Consider the following 14,611-nt stretch of genomic DNA (forward strand, 5'->3'; position numbering starts at 1 on the left):
TGATGGCAATCAAGGATGAGCATCACTCATACTGGTACTCACAAGGAACATTGATTCTGCTTTTGTGTGGCATTCGCCTATTTAGCTTGTTAATTTTTCTACAATTTCTTAGTCTCATGGAATACTCAAAGGCTGTCTCATAGAAATAAGGCTCTTGCGCTGGGCTTGCATGTCATATATGCAAGAAAGAGGCGCTGATTGGTTTTGGCAGACAATTTTGAAGGTTTATGGTAATCCATAATTTGACTTGTAGACTATACGGCAGACTTGGACTTCACAAGCAGAAATACTGCTTTTCATTTCAATATTTGCACATCCCTTGAGAATGAGGTTCATTGTTCCCATTTCAAAACAAGCCCAACTCAAGATATTTTGTTAGCCCTAAGGGAAATTTAAGAAAAAATCCTTTTCCCATTTCTTTTCTTGATGCTCAAAACATGACACTGGTGGGAAACATAATAATTTTCTTCCATTTTTAATATTTTAGTGCAGCTCTTACTTAGTGTCTATGATTCCCTATTGTATCAGAGTTCTGAAGGAGAAAGAAATAGGGACAGAAAACCTTTGAGTAGAGAGGGGAATCTTGAAAGAAAAACACCAGTCAGAATACTACGTCCTCGACTTATGACCACAGCAACAAGGACTGGAAAAATTCATTGTTAAGAGCTAAGCACCCAATTTCATGACATTTTTGTTGCATTCATTAATTTAATCGCCCAAAGTTGTTAGGTGAGATATCTTGTGACTGACTTGGGACCTTGTCTGGCTTCTCCATTAAATTTGCTCATCAGAAACCAGCTGGGAAGGTTGTGTGGGAAGAATCCAGAGAAAGAAATATTTTGGGAAATATTAAAAAGGCAAAATATATTTCCCCAAAGCATTTTAAAGGCAGAAACCACACACACCGCAAGTCTCTCTGCCCCAAACAGAAACCAGGTCTGCAAAAGTGCAGATGTAATAATCTTGTCAGAAAGATTGGAGCCAGGAAGCTTGGATTAGAAAGATCCCTAGAATCAACAATCCCTCACACCAAAATATCCAACAGTTATCAGCCACAGCCCCAGGGAAGCAGGATATGACCTTTGGGACATAATAGGATTAACCCACCACCACCAATACCAAAAGGACACACTCAGACTCAGGTCAAAGTACATGACACAGGAAATACAAAGCCTCAAACAGGAACAGGAAACAACCTCAAGAGCCCCAGAAGGTATAAAAACTCACCACTCCCTGCTACATGTCGTCTGGTGGCCCCCAGGGGGAGGGCCTTCTCTGGGTGCGCCGGATTTGTGGAACCGTTTACCGGTTGAGCTCCGGATGGCGCCCGACCTTCGCTCCTTCTGACGGGATCTAAAGACCTACTTGTTTGAACAAGCCGGCCTGGCCTGATGGGTTTGGGTTTTATTATTGTTTTAACGTATTTTAACTTATTGTTGTAAGTTATTGGGCATTTTGTTTAATCTTTTCTTAATTTTTGTATCTTTGTATTTTAGTATTTATTGCCCTGTTCACCGCCCTGAGTCCTTCGGGAGAAGGGCGGTATACAAATAAATTATTATTATTATTATTATTATTATTATTATTATTATTATTATTATTATTATTATTATTATTATTATTATTATTATTATTATTATTATTACATGTGGTCAGTTTTCCCAGAGCCATCTTTCTGTCTGGCTCTCCTCTTCAATAAACCACAACCTTCTTTCTAAAGCAGTCTCCATTTTGTTTATTCCTGGCTTGGACTGGACCCTGAGGAAGATTTTTCTTTCCATAGTTGCAAATGGTGATCGGGTGACCACAGGGATGCTGCAATAGTCATAAATGGAAGGACCAGTCATGGGTTTCTTTTTTCAATACCACTGAATACTGTTTGCTGCTAAATGAATAGCTGGGCTGGTATTTGTTTTTAGAGAGAAGCATAGAATGTAAGGGCTGGAAAGGATCTTGGGGTTCATCTAGTTCAAGGATAGGCAACCTTGGCTCTGGGAGTTGAAGTCCACGAGTCATAAAAGACCCAAGGTTGCCTACCCCTGATCTAGTTCAACCTTCCACCCAGTGCTGGAATCCATTGCTACACCATTCCCAACATCCAGCCTCTGGATGAACATATCCAGCAGAGTCCTACTTTCCAAGGACATCTCTTTGTCGAACCATTTTTACCATTAGGAAACTTTTCTTGGGGTCCAACTGAAACTTGACTTCTTGCAATTAAAACCCATTCTTTCTTGTCCTGACCTCTGTAGCAACTCAATGCTTCTGTCTCCTCTTGTTCAGAACAACCCTTCGGAATACTTGGAAGACAATCTAGTTTTCTCCAGGCTAAACATACTGAAACCTTCCAACCATTCCTTACACATTTTTCTTTCCATGCCCTTTATCAATGGCCTTCCTACAAAATGGTATCCAAAACTGGATGCAATATGGGGAAACAATGACTTCTTGCTATTGTAGTTCTGTGGCTACCCTTTAGGACCCAAAGATGTTGTTCAAAAGGCAACTGGACTTTGTGTTTTATTTTTCCTTGAAAATGTTTCACTTCCCCATCATTCAGCCAGAACTGAAGAAGCTTCTTGGATAAGAAGTGAAAACCTTGAACAGTACCTTTGGGACAACCATGACCTCTATAGACATCTACCATTTAGGAATGCATTTGTATTTCTAGTATCCTGTTTTTGAAAAATGCCTAACCCTCTTTAGCTTTAACTTATCCATGTCATCCCCGCCTCCCAAACATATTTCTAAATTTGTTGAATCTGGCAATCCTGTAATCAAGTGTGCGTGCATAACTACATACTGTAACTACACTCCAGATTTGTCTACTGGTAGTAGCTTGAACTGCAAAATGGCATGGTCAGTCCCTCGCAGTGTCTTTGTGTCTTCATTCAAAACTTCCCTATTGGTTAGGGTCCAATCAGGAAGACCCTGTCAACCTTCTAGAAAATTAAAATCAGCAAAGCTACAGGGGAATTTTGGGGTCTGTGCAGAGTGAATTGGTTTTTCAATAGATGTCTAGATGGGTATTACAGTGTCTTTCCTTCCTGAAACTATTATGGCCCCAAAGAGCAATATCCAGACATTTTGCTTGACATAATGATTTATACTATAAAGGTAAAGGTAAAGGTTCCCCCGCACATGCGTGCTAGTCGTTTCCAGTGCTTGTCCGAGGACGTCTCCATGGTCATGTGGCTGGCATGACTAGACACCAAAGGCGCACAGAACGCTGTTACCTTCCCACCGTAGTGGTCCCTATTTTTCTACTTGCATTTTTACGTGCTTTCAAACTGCTAGGTTGGCAGAAGCTGGGACAAGTAACAGGCGCTCACTCTGTTACGCGGCACTCGGGATTCGACTCGCCAAACTGCCGACCTTCTGATCGACAAGCTCAGCGTCCTAACCCACTGAGCCACCGCGTCCCTTATTTATACTATACACATCCCCAAATAATAATTTTGTTGCTTTCTTTATTGGACTCCTACATTCAGATTCATTTCTTAATTCAGATAAGGAATGTAAACATTTCACAGTGTTCTTAATGCCTTGTAGGGTTTTTTTTTCTACCCCAAATTCTCTTCAAAGTTTGAGAAGAACATTTCTCTCCTTCCCTTCCACAATAGCAGCCTGAATTCAGCAGAGATTTGGATCGCCTTACCTCTCATTTGCATTGCTCATAGCTAACCTTGAAGCCAAGCACCAAAGTAGAATATTGGAAAAGTAATATATTATTCACCGCTGGTACTTCAGCTTTTCAGCAGGGAAGAAGAAAGCATTCACAAAATTAATGTGTGGTGTTTTGTTTTTTTACTACCTGACTTGGTGTTTGTTGCAATGCAAAATTTATTGTTCCTGTGTTAGTAACTAAGATAATGCTATGAAGCTTTTGGAATCCTTGCCAAGATTGTTCTCACTAAAGAGGGTTTGTGCTTTTTTTCCCCCCTTTGAAACCATCTTATAGAGGTCTTCATTTTTTACTTTTTGCCCTCATTTCTCAACCATACCTTTATTTTCTGATGTGCATCTGCCTTGGGTTTGGCTCCCATGCCGATTCCCCCTCCTGTCCTTTTCTCCCTCTCCACAAAGGGATTCCCCGCAGCCTTCAGCATCGCTAGTAGCCCAGCCAATTTTCCAAACAGCCAGCTCCAGTGCCTGCTAAACCTCTCCTTCCTTTTCGCACTGAAAGTGTGTCACAAATAAATCATTTTTGACTTTAAAAATGATCTAAATCAGCAAAGCCTACCAAAGCTCTGGGATGAATTGCTGGAGTCTTATCACCTTTGATAATTTGAGTCAAACCATTACATCAAGCTGTATGGTTGCTGACTGCAGTAGCTTACGAGCCAGAAACATTTGTCTTTCCTAGGCGACAGACTGAGGCTTTCCTGCACTAACAATTTATAGCATGCTGAAGCCAATGCTGTAATAATATATCACTGTTGCAGGCAAGTTGTATATATCATCATGAGGATGGCAGTGTGATGGTAATGTTGGAAAAAAAGTCATCTCAAAAATTACCAGTCCCAGAGTTCCTTATGTTTAGGCAAGAACACTGGGGGATAGCTGTTGAGAGAACAAAACATCATAAGTAATGATGTTGCAGTGAGAAAACATGCTGGTGGTGAGGTTTAAGCTTCTCACTGTGTTGGGTAAATGCCTAGTCCAAGGTTTTCCAGCCTCGGCAACTTTCAGCCTCAGCTTTAAGTCCCAGAATTTCCCAGCAGCCATGACAAAGGAGGGCAAATGACAAGTAGACAGTCATGATGGAATGATGCAAACTCGTTTATATTTGTGTCACAATATTGCAAGCAAATCAGTAAGGAGTAGAGCCTGTGACATGTTGTTATGATGTCCATTTAGTTGGAGAGAGACTGGCAGTAGCCAGGAGGAGTCGTCAAGCAGGGAATTAATCCAGAATCTTTACAAAAAAAAAGGACAAAATCCAACCCCCCTTGAATGCCTTATCTAATCTGGCCCAAGAACAAACTGCCGGTCTGGGAAGATTCCTGTGAAATAGGCATGAGCAATAAAGTACTTAATTGAATTTTTCATGTGTGGATCTGGTTGTTCATGCCTGACACATTGTTTACGGCTAACACATTTTGACAGAATCGCAGTTTGCAGCAGATGCCCTGGTGCATAGATCCCTGTTTGGAACATTCCAGAACTTACCAAATAATTTGGTAGGAGCTCTACCCTGCCCATATTGTGCAGCTCCCATTAATTTCTTGTAACTTCTAAGGCTGACAGAACAAATCAGAACAAATAGTGAAGTCATGTTAGATCCACCAAGATAGGATGACAATACACTGCATACATATTCACAGATCTTGCTGATATCCTGAAATTTCTGATTGACATTTTAATTTCAACCATCCCAGTGGATAAGAGGGAAATCCAGATCTCTAAAGTAATTTGTTTTGAATCTCCCTTCCCAAGGTCAGATCTAATGCCTGACATATGAATTGGAGAGCCTACAGTGGCAGAAGTACTGGCAGCAAATTTTAAGGATTTCTTGGATTTACACCTGTGCCCCTCTCATATACATGACTCTGGGCAGTTCTGGGAATTCTGGGAGTTCAAGTCCACAGGTCTTAAATTTGCCAGGATTGGACACCTCTGCTCTAGAACATTCCAAATTGGGCCGGGCCAAATGCATAACCTTTGTGAGTCATCATACAGGCCTCTGAAGAACGCATGCAAAGGAGATTAAAATATATTTGCATGAATTTGCCATACTCAGCCCAACTGGTACAACTTCGCACAACAAGTGGACCACTTCAGTTTAACTCCTGAAGACTAGACCAAATGGGCAGAAGAAGCATAAACCAAGTAGGTGATACAAGACATAATTTATCGCAAGGCATATAAATGTAATAGAAGATGTGAATGATAATTGGGGCAAGAGCTGCTGATGGAATTGCTGTGGGAAGTAAAAGACACTTCTGGGATTACTTTTTCATGATAAATGTTGCAAATTCTCAAATCACTCCCCCCACCACCCCGGCAAGTCGGAAGAAAACAAAATAGTGAGCTATTTTTATTTTGGTGACCCTGTTTTTCTCTGTTTGACACACCCTTGTCCTCAGAAACACCAGTATTAACTAGTAGTTATGATGATGACTTATTCTACTCCGATTTAAGAATTTGCTTAGGCCTGTACAGATGCCCAATCTTTAAATTAGTGTTTAGTCTTTAAATTCTTGATCTGGGCCTTTGGAATCTGAAAGTCAGCATGCCCGCCCACTGATCTACTGATCTGAAAGACTTCATTCAGATGGTTTGTTTGCCTTCTAATGTTAACCTAAAAATCGTGATATTATTACTCAAACTCTGGAACTGACTTTGTAAAATAATCATTTTTTTTCCTAATGCCTTTATTGCTAACTTTCAGATATTAGACTAAGCCTCACTTTGGCTTTTAACTTTATCAGGTCTTACATTTAAATTACTTGAAAGGTTGGTTTAAAAAAAACAGCTTGTTATTCTTCTTCTCTTGGCTTTTTATTTGCCACCACTGCTAGCTTTATTTATTGTGCTGTGGTCATAGATTTTAATTTCATTGGCTTTTGTGATATGCCGTAAGATATACCAAAATGATGAAATATAAATCTCTAAAAATATCCATAGTTTAGAATTTTTCTTGCAATACATCCTGAGGGTAGTTCTCAAATGAAATATTGTTAGCAGCTGCAGTGCTTTACAAAGCCACATTTCCTTCTCTTATTTATGGCAATGTGTTCCTCCTTGTGCACATTAAAACTCAAAATCTATTGGATACACTGACACAAGAATACACAATAGCCCACATAATACCACATAATAACAAGTTTGAAGAACAGTAGTAATAAAAACAGCTTCCAGACCAGGAGGTTGCTGTATTTCATACTTGGACCTTAGATCAAATGAAACAAAAAAGATTTGTCCATATTCAGGCAAAAAAAAAAAGATAACTCAGACTGCTGAAAAGCGCTTACAGTACTCTATATAACTCTACTCAAAGCCAATGAAATTGCCTTTAAAACCCTAAAGTTTCAGCTTGGGAAAAAAATCAGGCATTGGGATTTATTTGAAACAGTTAATAAGACAAAGCTGACAAAGCTGATTCTGTGCTTAAGTGAAAAGCCACCTTTGCATTTGTTCAAAGGAGTAAAAAGTCATTTTTACTTATTATGATAGTCAGGTGCTCTGCAAATACTCTCTAGCCCTAATGAAGAACCTGCACGCACACAGGCAACCTTCTGAAGGAGTCCATGGTTTATTGACTGTACATGTCTTGTCTCTTCTGAGGCTCCACTTCTGATAGACAAAGATCAATAAGCTCAGCATCTATTTGCTTAATTGGTCCAGGTAAATAAACATCCAACTGGGCAAGAGCTCTTGGCACATCAGTAGTTCCCAACTGCTATACAAATGAATGTCAAGTCTTGGCATTTCCAGTCAGATGAGTGTTCAAAAACAAAAGCTGAACCTTTAGGAATAGATACTAAAGAAGCTTTATAGCAGGGAATGTCAATCTTAATAGGCCCAGGTGGATATTATGTCATTTAATACTCCTGGAAATCTTGTGTCAGGTTGTACAAGGTGGCCAAAATCTCATGAGATCTCTACATTCTCATATAATTACCCTGCAAAACGTCTGACTCTCTCTCCCCTCAAATTATATGTAGTCCTTGTTTAATGAATGCGTTGTTTAGCAACCATCCAGTTTAGAAGATAATAAAAAAGTAGCGAAAATGATTATTTCTTGCATTAGGAAAGCTGAAGTTAAGACCGTAAGCACCATTGTGGTTTTGCTTAACAACGAGTTGCCAGTCCCCACTAAACCTGTATCTATCAATAAAGAAGAAAACCTCTTTCTCTCTCCTGATATTCCCAACAGTGATACAATTGTTATCCAGTTCTTCCATCCTCTTTTTAAAAGCAGACCTTGACAGCTATGCCTCAAAGGCTGCTTTCTTCCAATTGTTTCAGCCAAGGAGAAGGATTTGGTTAGGAAGGAGACAGGAATGAAACGTAATAAAATCTCTAATAGTGCATTGCCACACCTCAAGGTTTTTAATGCAAGTTGGTCCCACTTGTTAGCTTTTACGATTACGTGCTGCCTTTAATTTTTTAAAGACACTTTGAAGCAATTTGTAAAGGTAATGGAGAAATATTCCGAATCAGTGGTGCACAATCTTTTGAGTGTTTATTGTGTGTAGCAGACAACTGATTCATTACAGCACAGGTCTAGTTTTATAGTGATCTCCAATTAGGTTTGCTGAAGTGAAAATTCTTTTGCGCTCAAAAGAATTGGTGAATAAGTGTGGATACAATTAATGCTTAATTGAATGAATTTCTTACTATGTGCCATCCACTCTTATCTTCCATTCTATCACCACTTCTTCAGAATCTTGATTGGGGGAAATACTGTATTTATTAGATCAACACAGAAATTTAAAAAAGTATGTACATTTTCAAAATCTTCAGATTTCTTGCAAAAATATTAAAAAGCAGATGGCCCTATTAGAAGCAGGCACACTTGAATTGATTTTAAGGTAAAGGTAAAGGTAAAGGTTCCCCTGCACATGTGTGCTAGTCGTTTCTAACTCTAGGGGCTGGTGCTCATCTCCGTTTCAAAGCCGAAGAGCCAGCATTTGTCTGAGGACGTCTCCGTGGTCATGTGACCAGATGACTAGACACCAAAGGCGCACGGAACGCTGTTACCTTCCCACCGTAGTGGTCCCTATTTTTCTACTTGCATTTTTACGTGCTTTCGAACTGCTAGGTTGGCAGAAGCTGGGACGAGTAACAGGTGCTCACTCTGTTACACAGCACTCAGGATTCGACCCGCCAAACTGCCCACCTTCTGATCGACAAGGTCAGTGTCCTAACCCACTGAGCCACCGCGTCCCTTGATTTTAAGGTTAAAAGGTAAAGGTAAAGGTTCCCCCGCACATGTGTGCTAGTCGTTTCCGACTCTAGGGGCTGGTGCTCATCTCCGTTTCAAAGCCGAAGAGCCAGCGCTTGTCCGAGGACATCTCCGTGGTTATGTGGCCGGCATGACTAGACGCCAAAGGCGCACGGAACACTGTTATCTTCCCACCGGAGTGGTCCCTATTTTTCTACTTGCATTTTTACGTGCTTTCGAACAGCTAGGTTGGCAGAAGCTGGGATGAGTAACAGGCACTCACTCTGTTACGCGGCACTCGGGATTCGACCCGCCAAACTGCCGACCTTCTGATCGACAAGCTCAGCGTCCTAACCCACTGAGCCACCGCGTCCCTTTTGATTTTAAGGTTACATACTGGCTATTTACCTCCTAACTTCTTCTCTTGCTTATTAGGAAATTTTGTGGTATCATTTCAAGTTGTTGATTCTAGCTAGCCCAATTGCCAATAATTCACAGGATACAGTAATGACCAGTTATGCCTTTCAAACATGTTCCAGATTTCATTGCAAACTCTGTACCAAACATGGCCTTTAGCCCCCTCTAGTGGGAAAAGAGTACAAGATTGAAACTTTGCCTTGTTTTTTTTTACCTGCAATACAATGCAAGGGGCTTTGGGAATTCTCCCCAACATTACTATGGCTCTCGGCAATTTTCCAATTCAACAGGATTACCATTTAATAGATATGTTCCTAAGCTAAATGTTACTCTTGCTCTATTTTGTCCTGCAATTCTCACCTGAGTAGGAAAATGAGGCCCATGGTCTCCCAATATGGCTTCTCCATGGCTATGACCAAACTGTTGCACACTAACCACCTACCATATTTACTCTCACAGTACAAATGCAATGACCTTTTTCTACCCCGTGAAATGGATATCACTGAAATTCCCCCATAGGAAATGATGTTCATTAGCATGCAGTACAATTTTCAGAAAAAACATCAACCTTGATAGGGATATTTTACCAACTGCAGTTATGCTGAGGTAACTGGAAAATAGCAGTCTTTCTCCATGCACCGATATTCTATAATATCTCAGCATTATGTTTGTGAAGTGGGGTAATTATTATTATTTTTTTTGCATTAGTGTTGGTCCAATGGAAAGTAATTTTTGTGGTAGAAAGTCACTGATAGCAGGCTGAGGTTATACACGAGAAGTCTAATCTGAGATCAACAAGCTGTAGTCCTTCAGATATTGCTGAATTACAGATCCATCGTCCTTAGCAGTGCATTTGGTAAAGACAGGACTGTTACATATGACATTTCAGTGAAAAAAACAAGTACATTACGTGGAAATGAGAAGTATGCAGGCAGGCACAGTCAATTGTAATTGCAGCAAATAGTCAGCAAAGAACTGATGTTGTATAATTTGGGCTAAGTGTAAATATTTATTCTAGAATTATACTTAGAAACCATAAGTCTCAGATTACTTCCCACAAATTTAATACATGAAGTGAAACTAAAACAGAGTTTAGTATACGTAAAATATAAAGGAACATGCTTTAAAAATAAGTAAATTATCAAAAGCATGTGTTTCAAACCTTTCCTTAATGTTTCTTTGCTATTGAACACAAGCAGTATAATCCTGGCAAAATATGTTAATAGATATGAAGGAGAGGAAACATTTTGCACATAACTGAAATGCTCCAGGCACTTGTCCAGTTACCACCTAAACCACTGCTTTTCAGTTTTGTCAACTTGAAAGTGTGTGGACTTCAACTCCCAACATTCCCGGATCAGCATGATGACTAGGGAATTCTGGAAGTTGAAGTTCACACACCTTCAAGTTGTCAAGATTGAGAAATATTGAGCTAAGCTAAAGGAAACTGAACTCAGCCTGAACAAGCTGAATACTCCCTACTGAATTAAGATTTCTTAATCCCAATAAATGTCAAGATGTGGGGGCTACAATTCCTAACACACATATCCAGTATGATCAGTGGCCATGTTGGCCTCAAATGTTGAAGGGTTGACTTCCAATAAATGTATTGAGTTTTAGGTTAAAAAAACCCCAGCCTATAAGGATATTGCTGCATTCAGTGTCACTATCTAACTGTTTTCCTGATACCGCAGCAGTGATAGTACTGAGTTAAGAAACACAGGTTTTGTAGAAGTTAGCTTCCCACTTGGTTGTTAAGTACTTTCGAATATGCTTTTACGCAGGTGCCAGGAGACTTGTGATTATCAGAATCCGTCTACAAGCCTATCGTGTCAAAGACAGCTCAGAAGCATGTTCATTCCTTTCCTCTGGAAAAGGAAAGAATAGACTCGCTTGGCTGACTTGAGTTTGCAGGCAACCAACCGTCCTGAGGGGAAAAGTAAATATTATTAAGCAAAGCCTCTTCACATCTGCAGTCTTCTAAAGAAAATGATAGAAGATAAGAGGTGACCTGTAGCTGGTTACTACCTATTAAGCCCTTCGTGGCACAGAACCAGGCTATCTGCCCGACTGCCTGCCCCCGCTTTTTCCTGTCCACCCCACTGGGCCCGGCAGGGAGGCATGCTCTGGGTCTCTTCCCTCAAGCATTTTGTTGGACTCTGGACTCTGTCTAAGCCTGCTGTGAGATGGTCCACTCTGTAAGCAAGTAAAGTAAATGAAAGTATGTCTGGATTGCATAGTTGGTTTCTGAAGACAAAAAGAGAAAGAAGGGGAATGTTTTGAGGATAATTCCGCTAAATTTAACCATTGTTCCATCTCCTTAAACAGAAGCACACCTCCCCATAAAAATCAATACAACATGCTTTGCTGGCTCTGCGTTTTTAATAAATCATGATTGTAAACCTTTTAAAGAAATTATCTTTTATTTTGTATCTTTAAAAAAAATGGACTTCCTATGAATTCATTAGCCAATAACCACACTTACTGGCTTACATCAATGCAAACATTTTAACAAGAAAGCCATTTTTGTCTTAGATCCACATAGAACATTCAACACGAGGCTAATTAGACTAAACACTTCCTAAACAAAGTAGTCAGAGGCAAGTATTCTTTTTTTAAAAATGCAACATTTTAAGCCTATGATTGATTACTAGAACATGCACATGACACCCACGCTGAGGTCTTGGAATTCAATTTGGAGTTTTAACTCTGTAGAATCTATTGTGAATCTATGATGCAACTGAACGGCAGTCAGTGGCAAAGCATATTGGCACTTTAGCTTTCTTTAGACATTAGGAAAAATGTGTGGATGGTCTGAAAAAAGACTGGATCCAGGTTTGTCTGAACATGGTTATAATCCTATATGAAATTAGTGTTAGGATTCTGTATCCCATGGGGACAATAACTACATTGGGCTGAATGTGGTTCTGTACTTACTACCAGACCTTACTCATGAATGCAGGAAGCGTTGGTGTTCTTTTTCCCAACACGTAAAAGGCTTTTGACTTCGAACATTCCCATTGGTATACTTGCAGCTCTGCTTGTAACATCAGAGGTTACGACACTATGATAAAACAGCTGGTGGAATAGCATAATCTAAATATCTGAACTATAAACCTCTTTTGAGAGTTTCTCCCTTGAAATCAAGTGAAGTTTTAATCATAGTACTAACACAACTTAATAACATTTACCATTCAACTGTAAATTGGACATGCCATTTACCTGGCTATAATCTACAATAGTGGCACTGAGAATAAAGCTTTGGTTTCTTTGTATATCTTCCCTTTCTAATGATTCTTACAAAATATCAGTTGGGGACAATCTTTGTTTCTTACTAACCTCCACATAAAACTGTGGAAAATTAAGCATGTGTTCACTGTAGTCCATATAAAAGGGATTGATTATACCTCTGTTGCGTCGTTTGTTGAATTGACTGGATAATGAGTTGGTCAGAATTCCATCTTAATGGCAGAGGAATTTACAAAGAAAACTTGTTGCAGAGAAAACTGTAGCTTCAGAAGTAAGGCTGTAAGGATTCCTGTTTCCAAAAGTCTCTAGTCCAATGCTAGCAAATTGGTTTCAATAAGACAAGGCAGGTGGGTGGGAAATGTATCGACATTAAAAGCATGCAAAGTTCACTTTCTTTCAAGAAAACACAACTAAGATACAAACAGGACAATCTTTTCCAGGCTTACACAAAACTGGAGTGAAAAGAGTTACAAGATTTATGTACAACACATACCCTAATGTCAAGGATTCTTGGAGTTTTAAGAATAAAGCCACAATATAGTAAGAAAAAGCCTCAAGGCAAACCTAACTATTTTTACCAGGGGTAAGTCCACTACATTCAGTGGATGTTATTCCCTGGTAAATATGTGTAGGATAGCAGCCTTGGTATAAGAAAGAGGGAGAAGTGACTTCTGAAACAAAGAAAAAGGCAGTATCCACAGCAAGAACCAGCTTCAAATTTTTCCAGTTTTTGTAAGAAGTTAAAACAGGTGTCAATGATTGATATATTTAAATCACACTTTGAACAGCATAAAGAAGTGCATTAAATGTTACTTCCTCGATCATTAGGGCATCTCAATCAAGCCACGCTAATATCTTGCTCCTTTACAGGAGTGAAGAAAATGCTAACCTCAGTTCAGGTGCTTGTAAGCATACAACATTCCTTGAAAGTCAAGGACAGCTTTGTGAAAAAGATGCAGTGGTTTGACAAAAATAAAATTACCTTGCACTACACCATTTTTAAAAACTAGCTGTAAAAGAGCATCTGGCCCTAGATGGGTGGATTCCAAAGCACCTGTTAAGTCAGAGATTAAACTTATGAAAAACCACACAAAGTCAAAGGTATCAGTTGAGCCCTGTCCCAACAGGTAACTCTGTAAGTGCCATGCTCTGTAAGAATCCTCAGATGCTCTGATAATATCAAGAGACAATTTTGCATGCCGCTAACTTCTGCCCGACTGTAAGGACCATAGTGATGGGGCATTTTCAATTGCCTTGGCAATCTTTCCTAGCCCTCCCACCTTGCACATTTTCATTCCGCAACATCCTTGGATCTGTGTTACATTCTTGGCCCTGAAATATACTTCAGTTGCTATCTGTCGCCTATCAAGAGAAAAGGACAAAGAAAGAAATCGAACGGTGGTGTTGAGGTGTTGCATAGTAGCAAAATCTCTGGTAACAGGACATCTTTTTGAATCCACGAGTTCTGTAAGAACTAGTTGCTTTTTCGGTGGCTCTACAGTGTCAGTTTGTGTGATCCTTCTTCTTCTCCCCCACCCCCCACTGTACTGTCATCTGCTTGTCATTGCAACCTGAGAATGTTTTATTTAAGAGGCACACAAGCTTCTAGCCCCTTTGCCCTCTTGTCCTAGCTGCTACCTGTGGACGAGCATACCGAGCTACATATGTTTAGGTTGGAATGTTCAGATTCTGTTTCAGTCTCTGTTTCATCCGTGGTTTCAGGAGGAGACAGGGACTCGTTCATCTGATCCTGGCTCTTCTTCCACCTGCAAAGACCAAGCAGTTGTGTATGTGGTGAAAGTAAGTAGTCATGAAGGCGTTTGTTCTGTACCAGCCTGCTACCGGCCCTGCAGAAAAGGCAGGGACAACCCCTTTTACAAGAAGGCAAGAGGCTGGAATTAAGCCTGCCAAATTTATGAATACAAAAACGAACAGAACAAGACACGAACCAAGAAACAGGAGCTTTTCAAGCGGTTGCCTTCAGCAAACCAGCCCTCCCACGCATTCCCCTTTTATACAGTTCAGGGCGTGGCTTCTCTCTGCCTCCTTCTG

The 14,611-nt window shown here is 40.0% G+C and overlaps 1 protein-coding gene across 1 annotated transcript in view; it reads right to left on the reverse strand.

Moving 5' to 3' along the window:
- Positions 1 to 14,186: 14,186 nt before the first annotated feature.
- The window catches only part of STK32C (serine/threonine kinase 32C), a gene marked incomplete at both ends in the record, with an annotated part of 203,012 nt that continues 202,587 nt past the window's right edge, over positions 14,187 to 14,611 (reverse strand). Inside the window, one exon of the mRNA XM_083364766.1 lies at positions 14,187 to 14,325. Coding sequence (XP_083220892.1) covers positions 14,187 to 14,325 — 139 coding nt within the window. The remainder of the gene's footprint in view (positions 14,326 to 14,611) is intronic.

Source organism: Vipera ursinii (genome assembly GCF_947247035.1).
Source record: "Vipera ursinii genome assembly, chromosome: 5".
In the NCBI taxonomy this organism is placed as follows: domain Eukaryota; kingdom Metazoa; phylum Chordata; class Lepidosauria; order Squamata; family Viperidae; genus Vipera; species Vipera ursinii.